Consider the following 22,302-nt stretch of genomic DNA (forward strand, 5'->3'; position numbering starts at 1 on the left):
CTCACAGACTTGGAGACGCCAGTCATAATAGATTATAGTCTAATACTCGCAAGAAATTCCTGAACAGAAGTCATTCACATGTTAGAGCCCAACATTCTGTAATTGAATTATAGGCACACTCTTTCGTAATATTTTAAGGATTTTGAGAAGTAATTAATATATAAATGAATTTAATATAGGTAAGCAGTCTGTTTATTACAAAACATAAGCTTAGCTGAAAAACTAGAGCACCTGATGATTACTAAATAGTGCTTTGGCTTCAAAAGCTCTCAGCACCTCAATTGTAGTATTTTACTTGTAGGATATTAGTTTAGTGCTGCTTCTGCATGTTGTACTTCCCATCTTCTGCATCAGACAGAAGCTGAAATGAATACAATTAATCTTTTAGGCTGCATCTACACAGTGTGGCTTTCCTGGCAGATCCATGCTAATGAACAGCCTCGAAATTGCAAATGGCCGCTCATTAGCATGGCCCTGTGGCTCATTAGCATAGCGGTGCGGGAGGTCGGTCTCAGCAGAGGGGGGTGCTGGCAGTAAAGAGTCCTTGTGGACGTGCCCCTGCCAGCAAAAAGCCCCTCTGTTGCCAGACCCTTATGCCAGAGGGGCTTTTTGCTGTCAAGGGCACGTCCACACAGCCTCTTTACTGCTGGCACCCACCTCTGCTGAGACTGAGCTCTCTCACAGCTATGTTAATGAGCCACAGAATCATGCTAATGAGCGGCCATTTGCAATTTCATAGCTGCTCGTTAGCATGAATCTTCTGTGAAAGCTGAGCTATGTAGACAGAGCCTTAAAGAGCTTGAGAAGCATACCTAATGCCTACTAATGGAAGGACTACTTTTGAAGAGCCTACATGTATAGGCAGGTATAGACACAAATGGAAGCGAGTATGGGGTAAGGCAGGAGTGAACACTACGTAAGTTTAGGAGCAATGCCCAGGTAATCCAGCTACTGGGAAAAGCACTGACAACAGATTTTTTTTTTTCCTTCTTTTAAAAATTTATTTATTTTATTTATTTATTTATTAGCTCTTTAATATCAGCCTCTGTTTAACAGATGCCTTACATGAAGCACTACAAAATAGGTTGGATAAAAATCAATATTTAAAAAAATTTAAAAATGGATTGTTTATTTTTAAATCAATTATATATGAAAATTCTCACTTTAAAATAAGTTGAAATTTAAAGATCATCACAGATGTGCTACATGTACACTTAATCTCATAAAATGAATTAATGGTTCTATTCTGTCCAGACTTAACTACTAGTTCTTCCTTCTTGAAAAATCTGGGTTTTCAATTGACGATGTGCCGACCTACTCCGGGTCCCGTGGGTGCGCGTGGGGTGTGATACAGCAGGGGGAGTCGGGTGGCCCGGGACCAACCACCGCACCTTTATAGCAGCCTGATATAGTGTAGCAGCAATATGTGATTCAGTGTATCCACTTTAAAACCTAGGTTTCCACAGTATTATGAGTACCAGGAACAATAACACTCCGATTGTGAACACCACAATGCCCTGTGGCTGTTCTAAGTCCCAATAATTCTCTATACAGACCCAGCTAGACCAGCTAGTGGTATTTACCAATAGTGATTTATTCATTTATTCATAACTACAATTACTTAACACTTGTTTTATATATATATATATATATATATATATATATATATATATTTATTTGGCATAAGCTAAATACTAGGTTACATATAACTATATATAATTACATGTGACTTACCAATAACATCCAATGCTCCCACATCTCACCAATAACTGCGTTACAGCGGCCCTTCAAGTCAGAGATACGGCTTGGTTGGGACCTTTCGTGGTGGTGACGTCCGGGTGATCAGGCCGGGGTCTGCTGTCTGGACTGGAAGTTGCTAGCCTCCGCCTTGTGTCCAGGAGCCCACATCCTTATTCCTGCTAAATCACCTTTTATACTGTTTCTTACTTGGGAGTTCGATACCTGGCCAATTAAAGCGTTTGTTACCTAATTTGGGCTTTCTATCCTCCCGGCCTGTCAGAACATGTTACAAGATTTCCTCTGTCCTTGGTCTTTTTCTGAACCTCCCCTGGCACCCTCTGATGTTGTACAACCAAGATGTTCTCTTTGGGGGGCTTCCAGCTACTAGCCTTCTTATGTTCTAGCCCCAGCTGTTCTCTTTGGGGGCTTACTATCTGCTTGTCAGGATGTTCTCTTTGGGGACTCTCCAACTACTTGTCAACTTTCTGATTTCTTTCTCCTGGCCTGACTTCAGACCTTCCTGCCGTTGTATGATAGCTTTCCAAGATGGAGTGTATGGTCATTCTGCCTTGCGAGTGAGGCCCGGCCACCAGGTGCTCGTGCTCCCACATCAATTTATGTTTATCAGCAGATTAAAAAGTAACGTGTAAAGAAAGACACAAGTTGGATCGGATTGTCTTTGTTCTGTGCTTATGTGATGGTGGACCTTGGCCAAGCACAGCAGAGGAGTTAGTTAAGATGCTGTCTTAAAGACAGAGAGACAATATATAAAAAAGGACAGAGGTAACATAGAAAGGAACAGTGGAGTGGACTAAAAAGAAAAGGGGAAGACATTATTCAGCACATCCATAGCTTCCTATATCCGCCACACTTTTGCCACAGAAAATTGGTCATGGCTTCTGGATGTGAGAGAGACCCTTTCAGTTAATATTTTGAAGAAATTCATTCTCTGGGTGAAAGAGAAAAGCATATCAAGTGTAAGAATGTGCAAGTGCAAAAAGATGATGCAGAACTTAGTTGCTAGAATGAAACAATAGAAGGAAAACTATTTATTGTGAGAAAATGATGTGCGTGAATATGTGGTTGTGACTGATTGGACAGACTTGTTGATGACTTCATTCTTCGAGACTCTATATTGTCTATATGTCAAAGCACACTTATACTGAAAAGAATAAATTCCCAAGATGTTTGCTGTGTTGGATGTTACTTTTTTTTTTTTAAAAAAGGTTTAGTTAGCTAATCCTTGTGGCTTGTTTAATTAGCTAATTAGATTTAGAATCTATCATTCAAGTATACGATACAGAAAGCTGTAATAAGAGACATCTAAAGTTGCTAGTTGCCAGTGTAATTTTCTTATTTTATATTACATAACGCATGCCCCTTATTTTAGAACATCTTGGCCACAGACCATAATGGTGATGCCGTAAATCTATTTGCTATTTTACTTCAGCATATAACTAAGCTTTTCCAAGTGAACTCCATTCCATACATTTTTTTTCCCCTCAAAAAACAAAAGTTCCAGTGAGTTCAATGGGGATTTTTCCAAAATTAAGTGCACGCTAAGCATAGTCAGTCTTAACTTGGTTTAAATCTTTGTGTGTGTCCATTTAAATCAATCCACCCTGTTACGGAGTCTCAATGCCTGCTCTAAAAATAAAGCTTGCTACGAGAGAAACTTTTTCAGTATTCTCAAATGTTCTGAATGCTGAGAAGATGGGTGAGTCTTTCCTAAATTGTTGCCATTGGGTTCTGAATAACAGCAATGAAAACAACCCGTGTAATTAATTTTACTCCTGCACTTTTCAATAAAGATGTGACCAATAGCGGAGATACTGAATGTATGCCTGCATGTATAAATAAATTGAGGAAGAATATGTCACTTTGATTTACGATAAGGGTCAAGGCTTTATAAATGTAAATGTGGGCAAAATTTGATCCATAATTTCTTACCAGACCAAAAGGAAACAATATAAGGAGACTGACAATGGATACACCCTTTTAACAATGACCTCTATCAGTCATTCTAGATGTAGGCACTAATTCAGATGGAATACTGTCTATTTCTGAAGAAGTCATTCTTCAAGAGGGAAGATGTGAAACTTCTGTTTGTGGCAGGATTTGTACTTTTGGATGGCTTACGGAGACGAGACACTATATTTATTCTGCTTTGTCCATTTGTGTATGGCAAAAAAGTGCTGCATATTATTAACCTGGAAAAATAAATTTTTATCTGGTAATATCTTACCACAATATGATCATGGCTGCAAAGCAAACTAACAGTAATGTGTTGAGATCCTATAATACAATTTTCTTAAATGTTCAGTGAAATCAAACATGTAGTGCTGTACTTACGTAGTATATCTATATTATGGTTTATTTATAGGATGACTATATCTCCCTATCCCAAAGAGGGGACAGGGAGTTATGAGGGAGGGGTGGCTCCCCAGCTGCAGCTGCCAAGGGCTGCCTCCCTTGCTGGCCTCCCCAGCTGCCCCTTGCCTTGGGGAGCCAGTAATAAAACAGTGGTGCCTGTGAACCTTCCAGCTCCCCTGAGGTGCGGGAAGCCGAGAACTGGGTAGCAGCCATGCAGGTGAGCTCCCAGCTCCCTGTGCCTCATGGAGCTGGGAAGGAGGCAACAGCAGCATCTGTGATTCTCCTGGCTTCCCTGAGCCTTGGGGAGGCAGCACCCACCAGTGGCTTCACCGAGCCTCAGGGAGGTGAGAAAGAACTCCAACCTTTTTAGGCCCCCTTCTGGCTCCCTCTTCCTGTAGCTGGAGAACACGTACTCACATACAGTACGTGCTCTCCAGCCAGCAGCTGTACCCACGCAGCTGGTGAGGGAAAAGGTCAGCTGGCAAGGGGGCCAAATATGAGACAATTAGCCCCTTTTTAAAAATAAGTTGGGATGCCTTTTTAGCACCCAAAATATGGGACCATGTGGCTGAATACAGGACCAATGGTCACCCTAATTATATATTGCATTTGGGAACACATGGGCTTTTAATACCAAAATGAAAAATAGCAGCTATTTTAGACTTACGGAGTAGGGCCCGTCTTCATTTAATATACATTAGCAAATCTCATCTTGAGTATTTGGTCCTGTTTGGTGATTTTTTCCATTGGCTCTGCAATAAGAGTCTGAGCCAAAGTATCTTGATGATAGATGACAAAAACAGCTTTGCATGAAAGGCTACAGATGATTAAGAAATAAAACCACAAGTTTTTCAACTAGATAGAATCACTGTGCTGCTGCATGATGAACAGTGTGTTTAAAAACCAGGTGGAGAATTTATATACCATACAGAAATATCTGCAATGCCCCCTGTTGTAATAAGGGCTATGTTAATGCCTGTCAATGCCGTTATCTCCATTCTAGTCATACCTATGCCTTAGCTCTTGAATTTCTTTCCAAAACTGATAAAGTTCGAACGATGGTTCTGAACTCTGAACAGATTCTTACTTTGGTTTGTGTCCCTGCTGGAGGAATGGACCACTTGCACTACTGTACTGTTGATGGGATCCTTGCAGCCTTCTCTTATACGCATCCCTGCATTTTGGACAAACAGCAAGTTCCCTGACATGCACCCCTCATTACAAATTTCCAGTTACACACACCTGTAATCTAGAAGTGCTATATATCTCCACAGGACTAAGAAAAAGGTTCTTTTAATCATAAAATATAGTCTTAGAAATGGTGGACTTGAATTTCCGTATGCAAAATATTATCTCTGTTTCCAGCATAAACCCAGTGTATTTCAGAGTCGCTCATAAATTCCTCTCTTACAGTGGGAACTATTTCAGAGGGTCTGAGTAGAAACTATGACAGTACCCTAATTATCCTAATGTCAGTCAATGGGGTTGCAGTGGTACCATGATTATAGTGATTCTTTTATAGAATTGCAATTCAGAAATTTTAGATGGCTCTTCCTAGCAATGTTATCCAAATTATTTTCCTATTAAAAGTAATTCTAGATAGTTGGGTGAGGACACTATTGTCTTTTCACATAGAACCATCATATTGAATCAACACCTGCAGTTGTCTCTGAAATGCAGTATTTCCAGGTGTATGGAAAGTGCTTGTTTTTTGATGAATGGAGGAAGCAAAGCATTAATACAACTGTTATCTTATTTTTCAATAGCTTCATCCCTGAGTGGGAACAAAGATTCCATTTACAGCCTTGCAATGAATCAAATGGGAACAGTAATTGTATCAGGGTCCACTGAAAAGGTAATCAGTATCTGGTAGAACTCTTTCATCCGTAATAAAGTGACTGCTAATTTTTTTTAAACACCTGAGCTTTAATCTAATTCTGAATTGACTCTCCAATAAATATCTTCTTGTTTAATTTTTGTTGTTATTTGAAGTAAATTGGTCTTGTAACACCATTAGAAAATCACTTCTGTAAATACCCCTGATAAAAGATAACATAGGTGTTCGTAAGTTTAATAGAGCATAGGTATTTTGCAAAAGTATCAATTATTTTTTAAACTTTTGAAAGAAACACTTATTTGATGAAATGGGACCTGATTCAAGGACCTCTTATTGCCTATGTAGGTAGTTCATGTGTGAAAAGAAGGAAATTTTTATATGTAATTATCTGCTTTTACAGGTTTTAAGGGTATGGGATCCAAGGACTTGTGCGAAGCTGATGAAACTTAAAGGGCACACGGATAATGTAAAAGCTTTGTTGTTGAACAGAGATGGTACACAGGTATGGGTTTTCATTTGACACATGAATACTTTGACTTAGGCTTTTCTTTAAAACTCTTTTTAAAATATTGTTACTTTTTCAGTACAGTTTTTCCACTTTTATATCTTAAGATGTAGACAGTCTTTTAAATAAAACTTAAAATAAGTTGATGTAAATATAGATGCTATAACCTAAATGTATTAAACTAAATTAATAATCTGTCAATAACCTTTTGGTTTATTTATCATGCATAGTTATGACCAGTAGCTGAGAGAATGGCCTTAATGTATTGTTAAAAATGAGTGTGCGATTTCACATCTGAATATGCTATGCTTTATTTTACTTGTACATTTATAGGCTAGTTTATGTTTGTGGGAGTGGGACTAGTGTGAAAGAATAAATCCATTAATATTTCTTTTTCTCAGTCTCTCTTGTTGAGATAGCGTACCATATATGCATCAGGTAGAGAAAAAGGTGACTAGAATTTTGATTTTGTGATTCTTGGTTTAACACTGTGTTCTCATGGAAAAATACAGATTTCTAGCTCGTCCATATAAGAACTCTGGGTTTTATTAAATAATTGCCTTTTTCAAATACTTACTTGTATATTTTAAATTTAAATAGTGTTTGTTGCTCAGTGTCTTTCAGGCAGTTCTGATGGAACTATTCGTCTGTGGTCTCTTGGTCAGCAACGGTGTATAGCCACGTATCGAGTCCATGATGAAGGTGTTTGGGCTCTGCAGGTCAATGATGCCTTCACTCATGTTTATTCAGGAGGAAGAGATAGGAAGATATATTGTACAGATTTACGAAATCCTGATATCCGTGTGCTCATCTGTGAAGAAAAGGCACCAGTTCTTAAGGTAATTGATTAACTGAAAAGATTTGTACAGGATTGATCTTCCATAAGAGCTTTTGGTAGCTCCTAAAATGCAAGATGGTAAATGGGATAACTTGATGTTTAAGTTGGACTGTCTTATGAAATAACAAAGCTGGAAACTCTTTGGGTCATTACATATGACTAATTACTTTGGGTCATTATAGTTGTAATTAAGACCAGGAAAAGTTTCTTCTTATTGGTCCTGAAGAGAGAAATTTGATCCCTGGTAAAATTTTGAAGCTAGATTTTTCCTTCTGTGAAAAGAATTTTTTCAATCCTTATAGAGTTGAGTTGCTCTGAAAATTATTTCCATTAAGAATTATGGAAAGAGAATTAGATTAAATGGCTAAGTATTTGTGTGTTTGAAAAGAAGCTTGTCTCTCCCCCTTGGTGTGAGTGTATTCCAGTAGACTTTAGTGACAGGGCTGGTTACAGGCTATTTCTCAAATATATTCATTGGATCCTTTTTTTTTTTTCCTTGTGATATCAGATGTGGATAACAGCTGGTAGCATTCTATGCTACACAATACTCTAAATCAGGCGTGTCCAACCTGCGGGCCGCATGCGGCCCTGGACAGCTAGTAATGCGGCCCCACAAGATCGTAAACTTTTAACATTATTATGTGATTTATATACATTAACTATATTATATATTTTGTGCGCGGCCCAAGACTATCTTCATTCAATGCAGCCCAGGCAAGCCAAAAGGTTGGACACCCATGCTCTAAACAATCCATAACTCTTATATGAAAAATGTACACAGTAAAACATAGTTATGCTTAATCTGTGGCATATTGTGTAACAGAATAACTGCAAATCTGTATTGGATACTGAGTGTTCACTAAATAAAATTCTTTGTGTCGATGGCTCCACTGTAGATGTGCATGAGCATCATGGACACAACCTGAGTCATTTGAAATAGTAGACTCCTTGGGTGCTTTTCATGTGCCTTGTTTCTCCTTTTGCTTCCATTCAAGGGCATAAAGGGTAAAGTGGTGGCAGTCTTTCTGTAGTTCCTTCCTACTGCCTGTGGCAGCAAGACAGCTTGAACAATGTACTACCCACTAGAGTTTTTCAAATTCAGACTCAACCCTCTAATGAAGAAATTCATAACTCTGATTATTTTCTTATTTCTCATTGAATGGTTTAGAGAAAAAGGGATCAGGAGGCCCTCTATACCTTGCCTAACTGCAGGATGAAATGCTCCCTCTGTAACTTTGTTTTGTTCCACACCTGAAAAATGAGAGATGAGACTTAAAGCAAGCCAGAAGGGTCTTGCCCAGTCCAGGAGAAGACACATCCTCCAAGCTGGAGATGAGGAAACTAATTATGACAAGTGTCCAGTAGCCAAGCACCATATCTCTGATGCCAGCAGGGTTAAGTAGCCCTAAAATGGTATTAAGACCACTGGTACTAGTGCTGAGCTTTCCAGCACCATCAGTATAGACTGTCTCAGTTCAAGTGCATTGGCATGAACCCTCAGGGAGAGATTTGGCTCCTATCAGCCACCTAGTGATGTACCCACACTGAGCACCAGCCTGGCTCAGTATGCAGTGAGCTGCTCCCATAAGGAAGACTTAGAACATTCATTTAAAAGCAAGTCTTCCAAACCCTTTTCAATATGAAGGATTGGAAGCATTCCATGAGCCACAGAGGTTCAAGAGACAGTTGGGCCAGTAAGTGTACAATTTATCAATGTGGCCTTATTGGTGTTGTTGAGACTTACCTTCCTATGGGTCTTAGAGTGGAGCTACGTTAGTGTTTCCTAAAAGATGAGGTCTCAGTCACCATGTGCACTAATAGCCAGGCATTCCAAACGAGAACCAGAAGAACCTCCCTGTGAGGGAACATGTGTGGCTCAGGACACACTCTAATTGCCTTCCCCATCTATAGAATCCTTCTGTTCCCACTTGAGGCTTGGACATTCATACACTTTCCTTCCCTTATCCCACCTGCTGAGAAACAGTTAATCTGTGAAATTAGTGCCATCTGCGTGTCATAACCTTTAGAGGCTCAGTGTCTCTTAGGGTCAGCAATCACTTGGTACTCTATTTAAGCAGGCAGTCTTTTACCAGTCATGAGGTTTCTACAGAAATCATCACTAAACTGATACGCCATAGGTGAGAGACTCCAGTGTTAGACCTGTTTGTCAGCAAGAACATTACCAGGTGTGCAGACTGTTTCTGTTCCAGAAAGTGTATGAACAGGCATCAGTGCTGAATGCCTCCTTCTGCAGTGAAATCAACATGTCCCACTGATTCAGCTAAGCAACAAAATGACTGCCAAGACTAGAAGAGACTTTGACTACATATACATTTACCAGAGAAGATCGACTTCTCCCTGTCGATCTTCTGGGATCCCATTTCCCGGGTCAACATCAACCCCGGAACTCCTCCTGAGCCACATGGTAATAATGAAGGTCGATGGGAGGAGCACTCCCAATCAGCCTTCTGCCGTGAAGACAGGTACAAAAGTTGATGGCTTCAAAGACGATTTTTGGTATGCAATTGGTGTACCAAAAATCACGTAGCAGCTGTCAACTTTCAGGGTAAGTCTAGACCCCTAGACACCTGCCTCATACCTCCCTGCTAGCTGACAGATCAGTTACAGATGTCCACCCAAATGCTGGTCAGGCTCCCAGATTTCCAATCTCAGGATGAGGGTCAAGTATTCCATCCAAATCCAAAGTTACTACATTTAATCACCTTAATGCTGTTTGAGCCCCCTAGAAATGGCACGCATGTAACATGTTCAGGAAATCCTGGCATGGAGCAGAAAGCTAACATGAGAGAGACTTTAATGGAAGAAATTTTTTCAACATGAAACCAGCTAAGTCCTAAACCTAGTGCAAGCTCTGGTGCCAAAGATTGTTTTGAACGTTTGCTGTAGTTATAGCAATTTGGACTTTCAATCCGTTCATTCAGGGTCTATCTGGCAGGAGTATAGGTGTCCTCTGGGTGCTTGATCTTTTAAGTGGTTTCCCAATTTCTCAAAAGCCTTATACATATGTGCATACATACCATCTAGTCAGAGAATTTACTCCAATATGAAACTTAAGTATTATCCTTTTTGAGACCCTCTCAAAATGTGTCATCCATTATCTTAATTGCAAGACTGTCTTATGGGTGGTCATCAGCTTGACCAGATGAGTGAGCGACTGTCACTCTCTCCATTCTATAAAAGACAAGGAAGTACTGAGATTCCTTGTGAAATTCATTCCAGAGATGGTTTCTGGGTTCTGTTTAAATCAGTTAACTTACCTCTGTTCTTCCCTAAATGCTTTCCACATAAAAAGAGCTCTGCACTTGGGATATATCGATGTAACTGGATGGAACTTGTATGACAACTCCTAAAGTCAGTCGATGATGAGGTTAAAATATAGGTGTTCAAGGGTGGGAGGAAAATTGCAAAAATTTACAGCAGTGTTTCTAAGTCGGGAGAAAAAAAATGTTATGTTGTATTCGAGAAATACCATAGGATCATGTAACTGGATTATACTGTGATGCACACTCAGAAGAGACACCAGACTTAAAGTTGTGCAGGGCTTTGGAGCATTTAGTTTTGCAACAGTAATATTCTCTTAACTTAGAAAAATCCATTTTAAAAAAATCTGAGGCCTTCTTTTTTGAAAAGGGAAAACAGGGAGATGTCATGGCTGGTAGCTACTTGGCTATGTGCCTCTGGAGCAGCTAAGACCACCAAGAGGAGTATATTCCAGCACAGCTAAAATGCATGAACAGTCTGTTTCTCCTTAGCTGCATACTTTGCTGGCTTAACAAAAGAACCATATTCAGTTTGTAGTGTGCAAACCTAAAGTGTAGTTTTGAAGGGGTTAAATCCTGGAAAACTTCAACTGAAAATGAAATTTTAAGAATTATGATCACAGGTATGGTCAGAATAGAAATGTTCTATGATACTTAAGTAGAGCACATCACTGCTGCTGTAGTAAACAAGCAAGTAAATCTGATTTTTTGCCGTTTGTTATGTATTTAGTAGTATTGAGCTTTTGTAATTGTATCTTTAAAATGAGCATCATGTCAAATATAAAAATCTTAAGGAATGTATAAACATAGTGTAATTCAGAAACACTATAAACCACAGGTAATTAGCTAAAAGCAACCTAAGCATGTTCAACATATATTTAAATGACACAATTTTTAGTCACATCTAAAAAGTTTTTAGATTTAATTGTTTGTCATAGAATTTAAGTTCACCAATAAACGTTTAAATTATAATTCACTATTTACTGTATTGAAACTTGTATTTCTTCAGTAAGCTTGAAGGTAATACTGTTTCTGGAGCACATCTGGCAATGACTGAAGGCCACTGGAAAACAAAAACTTCTTCAAAAGAAAAAAGTTAAACTAGGGGTATCTAAAAGTGTTCTATGGTTTAATTATTCAGATGGAACTTGATAGATCTGCTGATCCTCCGCCAGCCCTTTGGGTTGCAACAACTAAATCTTCTGTGAATAAGTGGGTGAGTGATTTTCTTTTGTCCATTATACTGCTAAAATTTAAGCCCAATATTTTAGTATTGGGCTGTCAAATTATTTTTAAAAAATCGCATTTAGTTGCAAGTTTAAGAAAGGTGCAATTATTCGTACTTTTAAATTCACTATTAAACGATAATAGAATATCTGTTTAAATGTATTATAAATCTTTTGGATGTTTTTCTACATTTTCAAATATATTGATTTCAGTTATAGCACAGAACAGAAAGTATACAGTTCTCACTGTATATTATTTTATTACAAGTATTTGCAGTGTAAAAAGATAAGCAAAATTAGTATTTTTCAGCTCACCTTATGCAAGTACTGTAGTGCAATCTGTTTATAATGAAAGTGCAACTTAGACATGTAGAATTGATTTTTACATAGCTGCACTCAAAAACAAAACAATGTAAAACCTTAGCGCCTACAAGTTGAAGCATGAAGGGGCTTAGAAATGTCCAGCATAGATGGCATGGCAAATTATTTATGTGCTAAATACAGTAGTGCCATGCAAACTCCTGTTCTCACTTTTAAGCAACATAAATAAGTGAGGAGCATTACCTCCTGTAAATGGAAACAAACTTGCTTGTGTTAGCGATTGGCTGAACAAGTAGTAGAACTGAAGGAGGTAAGAGACAGGCTTTTGAGATAACATGAAAATCCTCTTTAATGGACAGATCTTGGTCCAGTATAAGATGTTATTTTGCTTACAGTGGCTAGCTACATTCATAGGGTTTAATGATCTCTGCAAATTAACTGTTATACTTTTGTCTCTTCTTTTAGACTTTGAAGGGAATTCATAATTTTAGAGCTTCTGGGGACTATGACAATGACTGTACCAATCCTATATCACCTCTTTGTACGCAGCCTGACCTAGTTATCAAAGGTAAATGAACTTTACAGAACATCTCAAAAATAACTAGTGTTAGTGAAATTGGCAGGTAGAAAGGGTAGCGTGACAAGTACAAGGTCTAATTCAAAGTTCATTGAAGTCTGTCTGAGCCTTTTTATTGTCTTGAGTGAGCTCTGGATCAGGCCCAGGCCCATATTTATCTGCCAATGGAGAGCATATGCAATAAAAAAAATCTAATATGGTATGTGAAAATTAAATGGAAGAACATCAACAGGAAATTACACTAAAGTATTCAAACTCTTCCCTTGTAAATTTACTATGGGGGCAGGGGCTGTGTTGGAATGGGAAGGGTTTGGGAGACAGATCTTCGAGATACCACACTTTCTCCTCAGTTGTTCATTCTAACGGCTTGTCAGAGCTGAGAGTCAAAGACCTGAAGAAAATAAGGGACTAGTCTTACAGCTTGGGTGCTAGCCCGGGATGCTGGAGAGTTGAGTAAAGTTCCCTGCTCCATCACAGGTTTCCATTGAAACTTCATGCAATTCACTTAAGATACTTCTACAGTACAGAAAAAAAAAATGTGTTTCTGGGGTTTGCTAGCTTCAGTTGTCTGATACTGTACGTAAATCAGTGAAGACCTGCTGACCTGGCTTTTAATTTAGGTTAGCAGCTCAAGATAAAGGTTATAAGGAAACCTGATTAAACCTGAGTTTTGACCTGCATTAAAAACAGAGTTGCTTTGTCTTTGCTGTTATTTTATGGCTAATGTCAGTTAACAACACATTTTTTTTTTGAAGTGTAGATACACCTGTGGGCTGCATCTACACTACGAGATAAATCTGACATTTAATAAATTCAGTTTTTTTTACCTCATTCTTATGAATTCAAATTTGTGTCTACAGACCTTCTGGAAAATTGACCCACCATTTGTCTTTGTCGAGTTTCTGCATCCCCATTGCCTTATCCAAGTTCAACTGTATGACCAGTGCATTTGGGTACCTAACCCACAGTGCCTTAGCTCTGGTGTCTTGCGGATGTTTCATGGCAGAATCCCAGAATGCAAAGCACTGTCCCAGTATTCAGAGCACCCAGTAACCACACACAAACAAACTGGAGATCGTGCCATTTTCTCTGGCATTTTCTATGTCACAGCAGTAGCACAAGAATGGATCCCCAGATGCTTGAAGTCATTGCACATACCATTGTGGCAACTTCCTGGACTGTTGTGCAATTTTGTGTTCTATTACAAAGCTCAGTGATGGTTCAATGGGATGATGATGATGATGAGGGTTTTGAAGAGCAAATTTTTCAGCTGTGGTCCAAGAACTCTCAAATGCTGGCTGCCCTGAATCCATTGCTGACAGTGGAGTGGCAATTTTGGACTCATGAGATCAGCACACACTGGTAGACCCACATCATTCTGGAGTCCTGGGATGACCAGCAGTGACTGCAGAACTTTTGCATGTGCAAGTCCACTTTTGTGCAACTTTGTGATGTGCTGACCCCTGCTCTGAAGTGCAACAACACAGGAATGAGCCTGGCTTCAGCAGTTCAAAAGCAAGTGGCAATTGCTCTGTGGAAGTTTGCAATGCCTGAGAGTTACCCATCAGTGGCAAATCAATTCGGGGTGAGGTCTGTGGTGATGAAGGTGGCCTGTGCAATCTGTTGGTGTCCCCTCAGGAAAACCATGATCCTGGGAGATGTGCAGGCCATATTGGATGGCTTTTCTGCCCAGGGGCTTCCTAACTGCAGTGAGGCAATGGGTGGCATGTGCATCCTCATCATGGCACCGGACCACCTAGCCTCTGAGTATATAAACCGAAAGGGATACTTCTCCATGGTTTTGTAGGCATTGGTTGATCACAAATATCATTTCACTGACATCAATGAGGGATGGTTGGTGTGGGTTCATGACACATACATACATCTTCTGAAATTCTGGTCTGTACAGAAAGCTCATGGATGGGACTTTTTTCCCAGACTGGAAAATCCAGATTGGCAATGTGGAGATACCTATTGTAATATCAGTTGACCCTGCTTACTCTCTGCTCCCTTGCCTTATGAAGCCCTACACAGGAGCCCTGAACAGCAGCAAGGAAAACTGCAATCAGAGACTCAGCAAGTGCAGAATGGCAGTGGAATGTGCCTTTGGCCATTTAAAAATGAGATTCAGATGCCTGTTGACCTGTTTGGACCTTTCAGAAACTAATGTCCCCACCGTGATTACAGCGTGCATGATTTTTCACAACATTTGTGAATCCAGAAAGGAGAATTTCCCATCTATCTGGAATTCCAAGGCTGAGGCCATCAGTAGGGTTTACTCTTAGCCACCTGCACAGCCATTCACAAATGACCACGCTGAGGCAGCAGCCATAAGGGACACTTTAAAACATAGCTTCATAAATGATCTGTCACTCACATGATAATGATGTATTTCTCTTTTGTAATACCAACTAAGCCCCACTCCCCAAACTGGTTAGTGCTCCCCACCAAATATGAACCAATAAATCAGGCCATGTCTTACTGAAGGAATGCTTTCCTTGGTGGGAGGGAGCTAAGTTGCAGGAAGTACAATGGATGTCAAGGGAGGGTTGTGTTCTTAAAAAGGGGCACCTGTGCTCTCAGCCGTCTACCCTGCCCAGTTCCATCTGCCACCAGTCCTCTGCAGACCTTGGCTTAGTGCAGGCGGGCACCTGTGCTTTCAGCCCTGCACCCTTCACCCCCTGCCCGGTTCCCCACAATGATTTGCGTACCCTACCATTCATGCATGCCAAACTAATCACGTTGAGCTCAAACGAATAAGTTTATTTTGTTGGAAGGAGAGGTTTAGGTGGCAGGGAAAAGCGTTGTCAAGGGTGATGGAATAGCCTTTTGCAGTGGCCCTTGGGGCAAGAACGGCCCGCTATCTTTGCCCTTCCTCCCCACATTCAGGGACTGCAACAATGGGGGGTGAGCGACCTCTCTTCAGGTGCCTCTGGACAGCAGTGAGCAGAAGTCACAGTGCTGCATTGGGAGTCCCTCTGCAGCTGCATCATGGAGCGCAGGACCTACGTTTGGTCACTCGCTGTCGTTACAAAGTTTGCCACTTGCTCTTGCTGGAACTCAAGCATTATTTGCTGCCACTCAGGTGTATGTTTCCAACACCGAGCTGTCCCATGCCATCTTACTTGTTTCTGCATCAGACTGTTCCATGTGCTGCAGGAACAGATTCTGCTTGCACGTTTTTGCTTCTTCACTCTGTCTCTCATGCTGGGGATGCCAGCTGGAAAGTGGAGGTCAGAATTGAGATACAGTGCACACTAAGCACTTCCCCATTGAATGAATGGGTCTCTGTCTCTCTTATCAGGGAAAGTTTTTTTTGCAAGTCTGCTTAAGACTTATTAAAGATGGGATTTGAAGCATGCATTGCACAAGCCATCATTTACCATAATTTATCCAGAACATTTTGTTGTGGACATGGTAAGCTATTGTCCACTTTTCAGGGGGTGGGGGAGGGCTGCAAAGCAGGGGAAGCTGTTGGGTGTCCTGGGACAGGGAAAAACTTTCTTTGGTTGTTCCTGGAGCAATTCTCTGCAATGAGCAAGGCACAAAGAGCTTGGCAGCCACATGGCAAGAGGGGATGGTGGGTAAGGGTTTGATTACGGCTGCATGGGTGGCTGGGTGGGTGTGGATCCCTGTAAAATAAAAAGAAATGCTGGTGGGTGAGGGGAAGGGGGTTCTGCTATCTGCCATGTCAGGAGAAACAGGTTTCTTGGCAGTCACTGGAGCAGCCCTCATCAGGGAAAAAAGGCCATGTAAAGGAGGGCAAACCCATCTGTGCTGCGCATGCCGGTTTGCAGCAGCAGGGTCCGCAGAGCCCAGCAGCCGCATGGCGAGGGGGAAGGGTTCGATTCCAGCTGCAGGGACAGCAGAGATGATGGAGAGGGATCCCTGTAAAGTAAAAAGAAATTGGGGCCGGGGGAAGGGACATGGGATGGGAGAAGGCCCAGAGAGCCTGCAACCCATATGGTGGGGAGGAAACGGAGCACCCACCAGCCATGTACTGTGGCAGTGTGGTCTAGGGAAATGTGAAAGGGCAGGAAGCATGGGAAAAAAGTCCTATCCAAATTCCCATGCTTCTTTAGGTTGCGAAAGAAGACATCACCCTCCTAAAACCAACAGCTATGGACAAAAAACAGCTGTTCATCCTGTGTGACTACAAGCCTGGAAAATTTGCCAAAATGATGTGTGGTGCCATGACGCCAGATCGCTATCTGGTTGCCTAGTGTAGCAAGGTGTGCTACCGTGGAAGCTGCGCTAAGTCAGACCTACCCAAAACCTTGTGCAAAGACAAGAGTGCCTGGATGAGGCCTTGGAGGAGATGTCCAAAAACGGAAAGCACTCCATCCCCAGAAATATTAACACCTGTTCTGAGGGGCATAGATCCCTAGAAAACCTATGCCTATATACACTCACAACCCACTTCTAGCATTCAGAAAAAAATACTCACCAGAACAGCTTGGTCCCAGGGGCTTGGGGACCGGCACAGAGGCGACCTGTTCCACCTCTAAGGTGAAGAGCTCTGAGTTGTCAGGAAGAAATTCCTCAGGCCCATTCTCACTGCCCACTTCCTCTTCTCCATTGGCCTCTTCTTCCAGCTCCTCTTGGATTATCCCTGACTTCAGACCAGGGCCTCCACAAGTATCATAATTATAGCAGGCTCTGTGGTGGGGTTGGCCCCAGTAGGTACGTGCAGCTGTTCATAATAGCGGGAGGTCTGTGGAGATCTCCCTGGCCGGTGGTTGGCTTCCCAGACTTTTTGATAGGTCTACCAGATTTCTTTCACCATCACCCAGCATTGTGTAGAGTCCCAGGAGTAACCTCTGGCAGTCGTCTTGTGCAAAATTTGCTCATAGAGTACCACGTTTCTCTTGGCCACCCAAAGTTTCCTTGCCACTGATTTGTCTCCTCAAACTGCAAGAAGATCCAGAATCTCCTGATGGGTCCGTGCTGGAGCTCTTTTGTGAACCTGAGAGCTACTAGGCAGATTGCTACCCTGAGTGCTCATGACTATAGAAAATGGCTACTGATGCAATTTCTACCTATCCAGTGCAATGCAATGAGTAAAAGAATGTTTTCATTGTGGGAGTGCTTTATATTTGCATGCCTAGGTGCTCATGAATTCAAATTCAAATGTAATCAAAAATTTGCAGGCTTCCTGTGACCTTCTACCTGCATACCTGGATAGAGAGCAGCAGAGAAGGAAGTGGCCATACTTGGCAGATAACCACGTAGCTTTGTGAGGTGCATACAGGACATTTCTGGAGGCTAATAAATTCAATTTAATGACATGGTGCTTCTACACTGGCCTTTATTCAAAATTTTAAATTCAGATTTGACGCTACACCCACTTGGTTCCAACGCTGATACATGAGTGATCCCTAAATCAAGCTAATGGTATTTACAGTGAAGACAGTGATGATTTACTATTGAGCTAACTGCCTTAAATTCAAATTTATCTCATAGTGTAGATTTGGCCTTAGTCTCTGTAAAACAGGCATAATAGACATTCCTTACATTACCTCACAGAGATATTGAAGATTAATATATTAGAGAATGAGTGCCTTAAATGCACTTATATATACACCTTAGATAACCTGTATGACCAAACCATAAGTGTAAATGGATAAATGTATACATTAATCGTACCTATAACATTTAGCTAAAATTGTTAAGCATCCAAAAAAAATGTTAATGATTTTATGTTCAGAGTAGACATTTTAATGAAGTTATAATAAATTAAGTGCATGAATGCCTTGGAATTCTGTCTCTGCTGTAACCAAACTTTGAAAAATAAGATGTTTTGTATAATAGCAACCTATAACTGTGTGTGTCTGGCATATTTTTAGCTTGTGATATGAACAATATAATTTTTTAGAAAAACACTGACCCTTCTTAGCCTTTGAATTTAGCCTTATATGTTGTGGTATTTTGTTAACAATGGCAGTACTGTGAGTTCTGTGAGTGACTGAGTTGGAAACATGATGAGTTATTTCACACAAACATCAAATATTGCCCGTTAAGTATAATTTAAAGCCTATAAATGACACAAGACCTGATTAAAGCCCACTGATGTCAATTTATACCTTTCTGTTGATTGCAGGGGGCATTGGATCAAGCCTGTATTAAAATCTCTCTAATCCTGCTGTATTTTTGGAGAAATATTTTCTTAGATATCTACCACTGACTGATATATGCAGGCTAGCCTACGTACATCTCTTAAAAATGTGTTATCAATGCCATATACATTAGTATGCATTAAACTCAAATAGCATTAAACACAAACATGGTAGCTGTTACGTAGTCTATATTGGTTTATTGTTTTATGTAACTGATCACATATGCTAAGTATCTCATAACCCCTTGACTTTACTGAAGAAGGTACAGAATATCGTGATCAGGGACAGATGACAACAGGAATGGACTTACTCTCTGACTTGCACAGAAATGTCCCAAAGAAAAAGGACAAGATACACGATTATGCTATCCTAGTACAAATTGGAGAGGTGCCTTCATGCCCTTTTATACCTGAAATGCTTTTATTCAGAACTGAAGATTCACTGTGGTATCAAAAAGCAGGGTAGAAAGCTGTTGGTTAAATCTGGTTTCAGATGATGCATACAGCATCTTTTTACTTGTAAATAAGTAGTATCTAGAAACATGAGTTTAGGAATTTAACTTTGGGAGTACATCTTCATAGAATCATAGAACACTAGGACTGGAAGGGACTTCAAGAGGCCATCAAGTCCAGCCCCCTGCCCCAGTGGCAGGACCAAGTACTATCTAAACCATCCCTGATAGACATCTTCTGTGTAAGCTGAATGTAACATTGATGCATGAGACAGTATACAGCAAAGTCTTTCATATATGGCATTCTGTTATCTGGAACTCTCAAATAATCTGCATTTTAACCATAAGTAAATGTTAGTAATGTTTTCCATAAGTACAGTATAGGGAAATACAAATACAGCAAACACAGAATAAGTTTACAGTGTACAGTACTACTGTTGGTAAATAAAGTACTCTGCATACATATTTGTTTCTTAATATCTAATCTTGCTTTTATTTAGTGTTATCCATTGCTAGATATAGCTCTCTGTTATCCAGAGTACTTGAATATCTGGCAACCTTGTGGTCCTGGGGCTGCTGGATAAGGAGGAGTTTATTGTATAATATAAGCTATTTCCTCTGGTGTGTTATTGCTGTATAGCAATAACTTTGACTGATGTTGGTTATTTTATCTTTTGAGTATATTTCACCAAAAAAAAAGTCAAGCCATTGACTGTACAGTCTATCAAAATCATTGATCGTATGCATTACATACCATACATTCATTATGCGCTGAAATGGCATCCTGCCAAATTGATGGAATTGCCAGACAGCATCATGCCAAATTGTAGCAGCATAGTGCATGTGTTTAATGAAATAACACTGTTGACTTTATTTCTTTTTTGTAACTGCTAGGGGGTGCTAGTATTATTCAGTGCCACATTCTTAATGACAAGCGACATATATTAACCAAAGATACAAATAATAATGTGGCATACTGGGATGTATTAAAGGTACGTAAGATATGTATTAATGGTTTTCTTCTCTTGTTTCCTTTTATATTTGTTTGCATGTGGGGTGATAATTGGAGATAATAGATCCTCATTGTGCTTCAAAACTTTTTTTTTGTACATTGTACAAGTATTTTTGAGAGTCTCATTGATAATGGATGATATTTGTCTCTTCTGTTGCTTTACTGTTTGTTCTTACGTAAATGTATTTAAAACAGTGTTTGTTTAAAAAAATGTGAACACAGAATGCATAGGGGAGGGGATGGACATCAGTCAGAATGTTATCAATTAGTAGCATAAACCAGGAAATGCCAGTTCAGGTTACATATTTGTGCATATGCCTTTTAAAAAAACCTGACTCTTATGGGTGTCTTTTTGGTATCACATTCAAAAAGGCCTAACTTCCATTTACAAAAGTGACCATGATTTGGCTCCTCGGTCTCTCCAAAAGTCAGTGGGATATATGGGCTTTTAAGACACCTAGGGGCTTTTGAAAAATTGGCCCTTTCTCTTGATACATAGAACGCTCCAGATAAGGTTGTATAACAGAGTGTGATACCCTACAATGCTGTAGAATCCATCATAGACTGGAGAAAAAGGGATGAAGGTTTAAGAATGTATTTGAATAACAGTCTTCTTGAAGACTTCCAGGGAAAGGTGAGTAACTTTTCTTTCTCCTTTTGAATACTGTCAGTACAAATTTGGGAGATCAGTAGCAGTAGGAAGCTAAAGAAGAAGAAATTGGTTTGAGCATTGGCCTGCTAAACCCGGGGTTGAGTTCAATCCTTGAGGAGGCCATTTAGGGATTGGTCAAATAGATCTCAGGGATGGTGCTTGATCCTGCAAAGCGATCAGGGGACTGGACTAGATGACCTCCTGAGGTCCCTACCAGTTCTAGGAGATGTGTATCTCCAATTTTATTTATTTATTTATTTGAATTTAAATCTAATTGGGCAACTAGAGAAAACTGCTCTGTTGAGCTGAGAAAAAATGTGAGGCCAAGTCCAGAGATAAGCAATGTATAAAGAGTGAACCGAGGGCCTGTTTGCATCTTTACATATTTCACAATTGAGACATTCCAAAGGCATGTCCTAGATTTAGTTGAATGTCCCTGGCCCTCGGGGAAGGGGATGCCGACTAGCTCACAAGTTTCTATCTATGAATCGGTTCACTTTGGAACTGGGGATCTGTACTGACTATATTTAAAGGAAAGAGAGAAGAGTTACCCATCTGTGACTCCACCCTCCTCCATCCCTGTTTCCTGTATCCTATTTTGGATTCTGAGAATAAATGACGATTTTGGTGGGGGGAGAGACATGTTTACTTATGCCAGTTTTCCATGACCTTAGATTCTTCTTATCTGCACCAAATCTGATGGAAGTGGTTCTTTCCCACAAAAGTTCATTACCTAATAAATAACATTGTTAGCCTTTAAGGTGCTACAGGACTGTTCGTTTCTCATCATGGGTATCTGAGGGCCATAGCACTACTCAGATGTTACTAGACATTCCAGGCTTATTTTGAGAAGGGAAGTAGGGTATCTTTTCTGACAACAGGCTAAGAATGAGTGAGTAGTTCTTCCAGGGTAAAAAAAGAAGTTAAAAACATGAGGAGCATTCCAAAATCCATGTGTTTATATTAATATGTCAAAAATCACTATAGTGCCACTACAAGAATAGTATTTTGTGGAACTAGTAGATGCTTAACAGGTAATGAATAGTATTAATATTCATTCTGTTCTTTTTTTTTAAATCAGTCTATTTTTATAAATGAGCTACAGTTCAAGGCACAGCAACCATCAGCGCAGGGAAGAAGTTTATGAAGTAGTGCTTCCATCCTTCCCTGTTTTAGTGTTTGGAAGATAGTGGTATCAAGTTTCCTAGAAAATTTAAAAAGCTTAAGTAGCAAATAATTAATGTACTGTATAGCCTTTTGCAAATAAGAATTTTCTAGTTGAGAATGACATTATATAGAGGGGGAGATTACATTTGTTAAAAATTCTTTTAGATGCAAATTAAAGCTTTTACTAGTGGATATCACTGGATTGA

The 22,302-nt window shown here is 40.0% G+C and overlaps 1 protein-coding gene across 2 annotated transcripts in view; it reads left to right on the forward strand.

Annotated features, from left to right (window-relative positions):
- WDR48 (WD repeat domain 48) overlaps positions 1 to 22,302 on the forward strand; it is a 56,170-nt gene that overhangs the window by 21,589 nt on the left and 12,279 nt on the right. For both annotated transcript variants that reach the window (XM_074985138.1, XM_074985139.1), the window contains exons 6-11: positions 5,880 to 5,968; positions 6,351 to 6,452; positions 7,070 to 7,294; positions 11,716 to 11,790; positions 12,587 to 12,689; positions 20,160 to 20,257. In XM_074985138.1, the coding sequence (XP_074841239.1) occupies positions 5,880 to 5,968; positions 6,351 to 6,452; positions 7,070 to 7,294; positions 11,716 to 11,790; positions 12,587 to 12,689; positions 20,160 to 20,257 (692 nt within the window). The remainder of the gene's footprint in view (positions 1 to 5,879; positions 5,969 to 6,350; positions 6,453 to 7,069; positions 7,295 to 11,715; positions 11,791 to 12,586; positions 12,690 to 20,159; positions 20,258 to 22,302) is intronic.

This window comes from Carettochelys insculpta, chromosome 2 (genome assembly GCF_033958435.1).
Source record: "Carettochelys insculpta isolate YL-2023 chromosome 2, ASM3395843v1, whole genome shotgun sequence".
In the NCBI taxonomy this organism is placed as follows: domain Eukaryota; kingdom Metazoa; phylum Chordata; order Testudines; family Carettochelyidae; genus Carettochelys; species Carettochelys insculpta.